The following is an 11,539-nucleotide window of genomic DNA, read 5'->3' as shown; positions in this document are numbered from 1 at the left end:
GCCGTTTTAGTCAAATTAACGTTAAGTATATAATTTGTAGCATTTTAACTTACACTTTCCTAGCCTTAAATAATTATCCTAGCCTGCTAAATTAATTCTCATAATCTGCTGTGTAAATTGTCTACCTGCTACGAAAAATCACATCTGACAAATAGCTGTAACCCATCTAGCCCAAATCTGGTCCAACCGTCTGACCACATATTTCACAATCTCAATTGCATCCTACTACTGGCGTCCTCTCTCCTCGTCCTTGCTTCCTCAAAAACCATTGGATGACAAAGCCAGAGATCCCGCCCGTCTGACTTTCTCCTCCAATGGGTTTTGAGAAGGAGGCGAGGAGAGCGGACGCGAGGATTTACCATTGAGATTCTCCCCGTGTCAAACTCAGCCAGTGGTAAAGCCCTATGTTGCATCCTCCTCTTTCTCCTCCTGCTAAAACACATTTAAAACCCGCACTCCACAAGTGAAGTCGTCACGCCCTCTCACCAGCTTCTTCACTCGCCTGCCTCTTTGGACCAAAAAGGGATATAACTGCTCGTTAAATCTCTGGAAAATGTATGTATTTAGATACTGCCGGTGTTTGTTTTGACTTTGAGTGAATTCTCATGTACGCTGAAAAATGCTCGTAGGCCGACACACTTTTTTTATGGATACATTCTGTAGCTTGCAACAGCCTAAATGTTGTTGATATGCATACATGGTTAGGGGTTTATTGACATTTTGGAATAGTTGATGTGGGCTATTGCAAGTCCTTTTTAGATTGCCTTTACGGCTGAATAGAAATGTATATTTCTGCGTTTGTAGGCTGTCTAGTCCTAGGCTACACAAAGCCTAATGGCATGCTGTGATTTTTGCTAGGTAGTAGGCTAGCTCCCTAGAACGACAACATAGTCGATGGATTCTTACGAAGGTGGCTGTCGCTCACTGTACAGGAACATTACATATTTTCCTCGTTGAGCTACGTGGGCGACTCCGTTTTGAACATGACAAAGTTCTTGTATTACGGAATGTGTCATTTTGAAGATGTGGCTAATGATTTACTGACGACTTGAATATTCATCTCGAACTGTGCAGAGTATTAATGGAATGTGACAAACGAGGTGGAGGTTATAGATCTGCCATCTTGCAGTGCAAAACAAGTATCCGACATTCAAGGACGATGGAAGGACTATTGTATTAAATATGGGCCTACAAGGACATGGATTCGTTTTTTTTATAGGAAAATCATAATTGACCTATTGTGATATCAGTTATGGCATGCTCGACATCTTGAGGCTTCAATATTTTGAGTATGATTAGTATTATTAATAGGCCTCAATTTGTTGAGGTCACGCCAGCAAGGCCTGAATATATTTGTATGTCAGATCGTTATGGTAATACTCACATTGGGATGAATAAGGTTTGATGCACTTAAAAAAAAAACACATTTGTATCATAAACCATTTTTGAAAAGGTCATGATGAAAGTGGGAATTGTAAGCCCCTTTTAGACGCCTCGTATGATCCGTTCAGTACATGATACCAGAGGTGTAACTTTGGTTTTAGAAGTGGGGGGGAATTATTATATATAAAATATCTATCCAGTCAGATGAACACTCCAAACAGCCTATCTGGTGGCTCGGAGGGGTGGCATGGTCCTAAAGCAGACCGTGGCCTTGTTTTGTATCACATTCCAATTAGAACTGGGGGGTGGGGACAAAAATGCACTTTCAGAATGTGGAGGGGGGACATGTCCCCTGTGAAAGTTGAACCCCTGCATGATACAGACAACATCTTGGTAGCATTATACATTTACATTTTAGCAGATGCTCTGGATAAGTGTGACTTGCAGTGACGGCATACACTTTTTTTTTTTTTATGGCTACAGGTCCCCTGTGGGAATCAAACTCACAAACCTGGTGTTGCAAGTGGACACTTATTTAGGTTTGGACACTTATTTATTCAAGGATTTTTCTTTAGTTTGACTATTCTATGTTGTATAATTATTTTTGTTTGCTACATGATTCCATATGTGTTATTTCATAGTTTGTAGAATAATAGTGAAGACAATGTAGAAAATTGTACAAATAAAGAGAAGCCCTTGAATGAGTTGTTGTGTCAACGTTCGACTGTTACTTTATATAAATCCAGTCGTGCCTTTTTCAAAGTCCGCTATGAATACCAGGCATGGTTTCCTGGGGTTTTAATAGTGTTCTATTGTTTCCGGTACTTGTCTTATCTCCGCTGTATCGTCCATGTAATAATGAATAATACCTGTTTTAAGACTGGACAAAGTTGAATTACAGTATAACGGATGCCCCGCCCCGCCTTTTCTCCATACGCCGCAAAAAAAGTTGGGTGTTATTTTTGGAGCGCAATATATGCGGTGCTTTGTCTATAATGCAGTGTCCGCTCTCCCTTGAGGCTTCCCAAGTTGATGCGCAAGAGACCAAACAGCCTCAGATCACACATTCAGATCATGTTCGAGCCTCGGATTGGACAGTGAAACACACGTTCACACCTGCAGGCGGCGTGCAGATGTTTAGTTTGTTCCTGTCGTGGCTGAAGCCATACTATTTGTGTCCAGGTTAAACGTGGGACGGCCCTCATTATAAACAGTCGGTTAACTTCTTGGCGCACCCATCCCGTTAGTGGGATCATTTTCGTCAACATCCGCTGAATTGCAACGCGCCAAATTAAATTACTAAAAATATTTAATTTGCATGAAATCACAACTGCAATATAGCAAAACACAGCTGAGCTTGTTGTTAATCCACCTGGCGTTTCAGATTTCAAAAAAGCTTTACAGCTAAAGCAAACCAAGGATTTATGTAAGGACATCTGTCAGCAGACAAAACATTAAACAAACTAGCAGCAAAGTAGATTGGTCAGAAAAGCAATAAAATTATTTGCTTTCTTTTGATCTTCGGCTGTTTGCACTCAGACTCCCAGTTACACAATACATGTTCCCTTTGTTCCATAAAGATTATTTTTATAACCAAAATACCTCCATTTGGTTGGTGCGTTTTGTTCAGTAATCCACAGGCTCGAGCAGTCACGACGGGGTAGACAAATTCCAAAGAGTATCCGTAAAGTTCGTAGAAACATGTCAAATGTTTTTTTTTTTATAATCAATCCTCAGGTTGTTTTTACAATAATCAATAATATTTCAACCGGACCGTAGCTTTTTCAATAGGCGAGAGCGAGAGAGAATTTCTGCTCCATGCAAAACTCTGCTGGCACCCAGCCATCCACTGACGTGATGTGATCATTCACGCTCATTTTTCAGAGTAAAAGCCTAAAACTGTGTAAAGACTGTTCACACCATGTGGAAACCATAGGGAAAGGAATCTGGTTGATATCCCTTTAAATGGAGGGAAGGCATGCAATGGAACAAGGAGGTTTCAAAATAAGAGGCACTTCCTAGTTGTATTTTCCTCAGGTTTTCGCCTGCAATATCAGTTCTGTTATACACAGACAATATTTTGACAGTTTTGGAAACTTTCTTGAATAGACAAAACAATGTAATTGAACCAATTGACTGACCAGAGATCAGGGCATTCATCAGCAAAGATGCAGTCCAAGCTGACAGTGTTTTGGGCAACCAAAATGATAGATTGAAATTGAAGTGTCAGCTTTATGGTGATTTCGTAACTTAAATGTTACCGGTAGTAGTAGGCGGAATGCGTTTTGAAGTGGAGCCACAGAGAACAGCATGTCCAGCAAAGTACATCGCCAGTGGCACGCACACACTTCGAGCAGATCAGCAGCTCCACAATAATGTGATTGACTGTCTCCAAGGTGGGGGCTTTTCGTGGCAGCCAGACGAGACAATTGAAGGAGGATGTAGTGAGCAAAGTTACTGGGCTCGGATTTAGTCAAACTTGCTCTATAAAGATTGATGCTTCTAATTGTGCATGTTATAAACTACTTTTATTTTGATGATAGGCTATACTCTATGGCTGGATTTGTATTTTTTTTTTTTCCCAATGCTACATTTCATTTGGCAGACCTAACTTGATAGAATAGGCCTTGTAGAAAGAGTCGGACAACCTGGTTAGATTCCAGGCTGTATCACAACCGGCCGTGATTGGGAGTCCCATAGTGCGGCGCACAATTGTCCCAGTGTCGTCAGGGTTTGGCCGTCATTGTAAATAAGACCATATGCCAGTGGAAGGGAGGACAGTAAGCAGGTGACCCAACTGTGGTTTGACTTATGATTTCCCATTGTAGCCAATTCAGTTGCTGTAATTCCATTTGATTTTTAATCACTAACTAATTGGTAGGTCTACCATTACTGCTGTGAGCTTTCATTATCCTTGCTCATGAGGGAGAGAAATGTGAAAATATCTTAAAGATATGTGGGTTTTTGAAACAGAATTACAAGGCAATATTTCTTACATTTTAAAGAAGTTAATCAATCTCAAACTAAAGATGCACTGTATTTTTAATTATCAGATCTTCAATCAAAACCTAATATTAGATAAAAGAAACATGTTTATTTAAGTTATGCAACACCCAATTTGCCTGTGTGAAAAAGTAATTGCCCCCTTACACTCAATAACTGGTTGTGCCACCTTTTAGCTGCAATGACTCCAACCAAATTCTTCCTGTAGGTGTTGTTCAGTGTCTAGTTACTTTGGAGAAGTTTTGCCCCCACTCTTCCATGCATAACTGCTTCAACTCAGTGACATTTGTGGGTTTTCAAGCATGAACTGCTTGTTTAAAGTCCTGCCACAACATCTCAATTAGGTCTGGACTTTTGACTAAGCCATTCCAAAACTTCAAATGTCTTGCTTTTTTTTTTTTAGCAATTTTCATGTATATTTGTGTGTTTTGGATCATTGTCTTGCTGCTCTTCAGCTTCAGCTCACAGACGGATGTACTGACAATCTCCTGTAGAATTATCTGATACAGAGTAAATGGTTCCTTCTATTAAGGCAAGTTGTCCAGGTCCTGAGGCAGCAAAGCATCCCCAAACCATCACACTACCACCACGCTTGACCATTGGTATGAGGTATGTAATGGGACCTATCTTGTCCAAAATGTTGACTCAGGTTTGCTAAAAAAGAAAAAGCACCTAGGTGATCATTAAGACTTTTGGAAGTACGTTTTATGAATAGACGAGTCAAAAGTCTTAACTTTTTGGACAACATGGGCCCCATTTATGCCTTGCGAAAGCCAAACACTGCTGGAATTTAAGGTATCTGTTACCAGCAGATGCATATCTGTATCCTGTCATGTGAAATCTATAAATTAGGGCCTAATGAATTTATTTCCATTGACTGATTTCCTCGTATAAACTTTAACTCAGTAAAATCTTTAATTGTTTGCATGCTGTTTTTGTTCAGTATACATGACAACGATGTGTCTTGAGATTTTCTCCTTCAGTCTTCTGTGAATAGGCAGCCTCTTTGATCCCAGCCATAGGGCCATTTATCCACCTGTTTGTCTAGTATTTTGTTAGCCAATTTCTATAGGCTTGACTGACAACCCATTGTGCCTGGCAAAGTCTTCCTGGGCAAGCCTTTAATTCCCCCTCTCTGTCTAGTTTTGACAGTTCATGCAGCTTTATAGTATTCTGATCATGGAATTCTGAATGCGTCTACACCTGTGTTTTTCCGTGTGTACGGATTCCCTTTTCCCACTCTATATAAAGTTCAGGAGTGGGATCTCTGCTACTTTTTAAGAGTTATGATCCAATTTGTAAGCGTTACCAACAGTGAATGTGAAAATGGATTTAAAATGGTTGCCCTCTGCTGGTGATTTGCAGGATGTGCAATGATGCAAGCAAAAGGAGGTCTGATTGGTTACATTGCCTACTGGGATACAATGGGCCATAACTTTAAAACTAGCAGAAATCCCACTCTGAAACTTTGATATGCCTGTAGAGTATATTATGTTCAACATTTTTATATATTCATAAATGTCAAATGTTATTGAAATCAAAATACTACTCACTACAGAGAAAGCAATAAAGGTTCATATGACACCAACCTTTTCATTTGTAGCACCTACAGATGAAACATTATGGAGTCTTAAAGGAGACCTGGGTAAGGTCAATGTCACATTGCAACTACAATTAAATATTTCTCAATTATGCCTTAAGAGACATATGTCATATGTGAACAAGCTTTCCTCCAAAGGACTCTTTATTGATAAAATGGAGTGAAATTCATGGTGTTCTTGTTTGTGAGGAATCACCCATATATACAGTACCAGTCAAAGGTTTGGACACCTACTCATTCCAGGGTTTTTCGTTGGACATTTTACTACATTGTAAAATAATAGTGAAGACATCACAACTATGAAATAACACATGGAATCCGTTTTAGATTCTTGAGTAATTCAAATTTTTGGCTAATTTATAAAAGTAAAAAAAAAACTGAAATCACATTTTACATAAGTATTCAGACCCTTCACTCAGTACTTTGTTGAAGCACCTTTTGGCAGCAATTTACAGCATTGAGCCTTCTTCTTATTACGCTACAAGCTTGTCTCACCTGTATTTGGAGAGTTTCTCCCATTCTTCTCTCCAGCTCTCAGGTTGGATGGGGAGCATTGCTGACAGCTATTTTCATGTTCGATCGGGTTCAAGTCCAGGCTCTGGCTGGGCCACTCAAGGACATTCTGAGACTTGTCCTGAAGCCACGCCTGCGTTCTCTTGGCTGTGTGCTTAGGGTTGTTGTCCTGTTGGAAGCTGAACCTTCACACCAGTCTGAGGTCCTGAGCAGGTTTTCATGAAGGATCTCTCTCTCGCTCTGTGCTGCCACCACCATGCTTCACCGTATGGATGGTGCCAGGTATCTTCCAGACGTGACAATTGGCATTCAGGTCAAAATAATTAAATCTCGGTTTCATCAGACCAGAGACTCTTGTTTCTCATGGTCTGAGAGTCTGTATAACGTAACAAATTGTGGAAAAAGTCAAGGGGTCTGAATACTTTCTGAAGGCACTGTATCCTTCGTTGTCATAAGATTAAAATATTAACACTTATCAGAGGGTGCACTGTTACCATATTTAAGAATTGCAATAACATATACACATCTGGGTCATGCTGCTCATTATAGGGCTATGTTAGGCCCACTAGTCACATTGTCATGTAAAACTGTAGTAGAACAGGTGTCGTTAGCTGAACTTCTATTCAGGTGAAATTGTAAGAACACCATTGCTTGAGCTTTCTGACTCTCCTGCCTCTGGACTCCAGTATAATTTTTAGCTGCTGATGGAGGATTCAGGCTACTGGTGGCAAACAATTGTAACTCTTCACATTATTATTTGTTACATGCTTTGTTAACAACGGGTGTACAATAACAGTGAAGCGCTTACTTCGTCTGCGTCTGTTCTTTAGGAGGTGTTACAAATACTGTTTGAGGAGTTTGCGAGCCATAGTAACATGGACTAGCTTGGATATTTGCGAACAGCGCAACTCTCCCACTGACGTCACTTAATCGCGCAAGTTTATGTGTGTGTGTGCGCGCGCCTCAGCAAATGGAGGGGGCAGTGCGTTTTGTGGATTGAATTTAGTCTCGAGTGCGTAAATAAATTAAATACAGTAGTGTTTGATTGGCTTAAGAAATAGATTCCTTGGGCTGGATTTCCAGACACAGATTAAGCCTATGCCTGGACTAAAGAGCGCGCTCAATGGTGAATGTCAATTTGATTGCTTTTCGCAAAGGCATGATGACCTCTCACTCAAATTTCACACTCTCTCATCTTGGTTTTCATTTGATTTTTTTTTCTTTCTACCCCTCAGTAGACAAACCTTAACTAGACTGAAGGTTAAACTCTATCTCCCTCCCTCCAGCGTTGTGAATCATGTCGTCTGTGATGCAGAAGTTGCTCACCCCCGTGGCCAGCGGCCCCGCGGAGCCCCCCAGGAACAAGGTGACCGTGGTGGGGGTGGGCATGGTGGGTATGGCCTGTGCCGTCAGCGTCCTCCTCAGGGTAAGTCTAACTATATCACTGTCTTACTGCTACTTTACTGCTATTGCGTTATTAGTACTAGCTTACTCTTGAGTTTACCTCTACTATTGTGATGCCAACAAATGGTTACTACTCAGTTATTATGTAGGCTAGTTGTAATTGTGGATTTTACCATGTCATTTCTAATTAAATACCAGTTATTCATATCCTTCCTCTCCTTCTGGCCTTTCGCCTCCTCTCCACCCTACCTTCGCCCTCTTTCCTGTAGGACTTGGCTGATGAGCTGGCTCTGGTTGACGTGATGGAGGATAAGCTGAAGGGAGAGATGATGGACCTGCAGCACGGGAGCCTCTTCCTAAAGACGTCTAAGATAGTCGCTGACAAAGGTAAGAGAATCCCCTTGTGAGTATGCCACTGGAGTGGCTCAGAGCTAAAATGGCAGAATACTTATGTAGTTTTGCAATTGAACATGTAATGCAGCCTGTTTTGAAACGAGAGACCTTATCAGGGTAAGGTTTTGATTACCATTTAGATGTTTTTATTTTACCCCTGCTCAATGTGAAATGGAAAAATTATACGTAATTCAATTGCTCTTTCCCGATCTCTGTCCAGATTATGCCGTAACTGCTAACTCCCGCATCGTGGTTGTGTCCGCTGGCGTGCGTCAGCAGGAGGGAGAGAGCAGGCTCAACCTGGTCCAGAGGAACGTCAATATCTTTAAACACATCATCCCACAGATTGTCAAACACTCCCCCAACTGCACCCTTATTGTGGTGTCCAACCCAGGTACACACACACACACACACGCGCACACACACGTACACACACACACGTACAGACACACAACCAGGTACGTACACACACACACAACCAGGTACACACACAAGTACACACACACACAACCAGATACACACATACAAGTACACACACACACAACCAGGTACACACACACGTACACACACACAACCAGGTACACACACAGAAACAACCAACAACCAATCCGGTACACACGGATATTTAAAAAAAAAATCTTGGACACACAAAATTGTCTCATTCTCCCCTAGATTGTGTTGTCCCAGCATTCCACCCTTATCAACTACTACAGTATCGCACCACTCCACATTACAAGATAGGGTGGTCACTGTGACAACAAATTCGGTGACAGGGATGGGCAGTTATTCATTAACATTGTCAAGGATAAGTGTGTGTGTGACCCTATCCCCGTTTTTTCCCCTACCCCCTAGTGGACGTGCTGACCTATGTGACGTGGAAGTTGAGCGGATTGCCCAAACACCGTGTCATCGGCAGCGGCACCAACCTGGACTCCGCCCGCTTCCGTTTCCTGATGGCTGAGCGCCTGGGCATCCATGCCTCCAGTTTCAACGGATGGGTGCTGGGAGAACACGGCGATACCAGTGGTGGGAATGATGGGGATAGTGTTGACGTCAGTGGCGTGTGTACTTCAGTGGGAATCTGAGCTTGTGTGTGTGTGAACGTCTTGTCACATCTAGTAAGCCACAAGGCTGTTGGCAGATTTAAAGGCTTTAAATGAATCCCACGAAAGTACTTGTTTTGGCATGGATTTTTATATCACTCTGCACATCCAATTGTCTCTGTCAGAAAGATTGTGTTATGAATGAGTTGAGTCTGCTTGTTTTAAATAGGAAATTCTAATATATCTGTTTAAATGAATGAGTAAATATCTGATTCGCTCCCTGTGTGTGCTAGTCCCTGTGTGGAGCGGTGTCAATGTGGCTGGAGTCAACTTGCAGAAGCTGAACCCAGAGTTTGGCCTTGACGGAGACAAGGAGGACTGGAAGGCCACCCACAAGGCAGTGGTCGACAGGTAACTACCCTGAACCTACCCCCAGCTCCATCTAGTCTAAATATGTGGCTCTGGTAAAAAATAGTAGAGGCCCTAGGGAGCTGCCCTGCTGTACACCACACTTTAGATGTTTGACATTCGAGAAGCTTCCATTAAAGAAAGCTCCGACTCCACAATATGGCAGAGGTTAAAAAGCCATAAACACGTTTTTTTTTTTTTATTCAACATGTTATGGTCAATAATATCAAAGGCTGCACTGAAAATGTCAGTCATTTGTGTCAGTGTAATACATGTTGAGTGCCCTTCACTATAAGCATGCTGAAAGTATGTTACTTTGTTTGCAGATAAATGGCCAACACCCTTTTTTCCCCCCTAACAGTTTGCTAAGAGCTGGCAAATAGCTGATAGGTCTGCTGTTAGAACCAGTAAAGGCTGCTTTACCTCTCATACAGGTTCCTCTCATTGCGAGAGAGACCTGTTCAAGATGGCAACAGTCAGATGTTGACTGACGGTGACTGTTTTGTGTGCTCCTCCAGTGCCTACGAGGTGATCAAGCTGAAGGGGTACACTAACTGGGCCATCGGCCTGAGTGTGGCTGATCTCACTGAGAGCATCATCAAGAACATGAGCAGGATCCACCCTGTCTCCACCATGGTCAAGGTAACGGGAGAACACACACAGTCACACATTATCCACATGCGGAAATGTAAACACACACACACGAGAATTAAAAACACCCATTTCTATGTGATTATAACTGACGGTTGTGTTTTGTTTCCCCAGGACATGTATGGTATTGGAGAGGAGGTGTTCCTGTCCCTGCCATGTGTGCTGAACAGCAACGGAGTGGGCAGCGTGATCAATATGACCCTGACCGACGCTGAGGTGGGACAGCTGAAGAAAAGCGCAGACACACTCTGGGGCATCCAGAAGGACCTCAAGGACATCTAGACACACACGTCTACCCTCCCTTTTCCGTTCCCGATGCAGTCAAACACAGACCTAGTTCCACCAGTCCTCTGATCTACTGGATCCATCTCCCTTTCATCTTAATCTACTGGTATACTCTTCCTTTCACCCCCCTTTCCTTTTGTAGGATTAGGTTGCTGTGTTTCCATGCTAGGTACTGTGTGAACCAGTATGACTGTATGCACCCTCATTGGATTCATGTGTTGAAGCTATTGTACTACGATCAAAAACAAATGTTGGCTTTATCCTCCGTTTGCACTGTCTTGAAGCACTGTTCTGTTCACTTCCTGTAGTGAGCGCAGAAACACAGACCCTGTAACTCAGTCCTCCTGAGGGGAGCAGTGGTGTTGGTTGTTGTGTGAGGAGAGATGTTCAGTCTTTCTTTCTGGCAATCAATGTCAGAGGGAGAGAGGGCAGAGGTGGAATCAATTGAAACGGCCTACTTTATTTTGACTTACTGTAACACCCATGTTGATTGTGTAATGAATGACGACGACAACCAATTAATAAATATTTGAACCTTACGATGCCTGTTGTGTCTAAAGACGTAAATGTTTCTCTGTAAAAAAACAGGGCTACACAATGCCTCCCTGTGGTTAGATATTGCTACTACATAATCTGACATTTTTCAAGATGAGTTAAGTGGAGAAGGAAATCCAGTTCCCTGGCCATGCTTTTATTCACATAAACCAGCAAATTAATTTGGACAGTTATTGACATTTTCAGCAAAGAAACATTCTGTAAAATAGCCAACACTACTACATGCCTTTTACATTGCTTTTCTTCCCCAACCAACAAATGAAGGTCCTGTCAACTGTTTAGTGGTACTGACAGCTGATTA

The 11,539-nt window shown here is 42.0% G+C and overlaps 1 protein-coding gene across 1 annotated transcript; it reads left to right on the top strand.

Moving 5' to 3' along the window:
* The first annotated feature begins 386 nt into the window (after window positions 1–386).
* Window positions 387–11,222, top strand: LOC118366155 (L-lactate dehydrogenase B chain). The gene is made up of 8 exons (XM_035748601.2): window positions 387–555; window positions 7,786–7,925; window positions 8,173–8,290; window positions 8,517–8,690; window positions 9,149–9,322; window positions 9,633–9,750; window positions 10,266–10,389; window positions 10,513–11,222. Exons 2-8 carry the CDS (start codon window positions 7,797–7,799, stop codon window positions 10,678–10,680), a joined length of 1,005 nt encoding a protein of 334 aa, XP_035604494.1. The 5' UTR covers window positions 387–555; window positions 7,786–7,796; the 3' UTR covers window positions 10,681–11,222.
* Window positions 11,223–11,539: the final 317 nt, after the last annotated feature.

Source organism: Oncorhynchus keta, chromosome 33, assembly GCF_023373465.1.
Source record: "Oncorhynchus keta strain PuntledgeMale-10-30-2019 chromosome 33, Oket_V2, whole genome shotgun sequence".
Classification (NCBI taxonomy): Eukaryota; Metazoa; Chordata; class Actinopteri; order Salmoniformes; family Salmonidae; genus Oncorhynchus; species Oncorhynchus keta.
The sequence above is the reverse complement of the archived record's forward strand: the minus strand, read 5'-3'. Positions and strand labels throughout refer to the sequence as shown.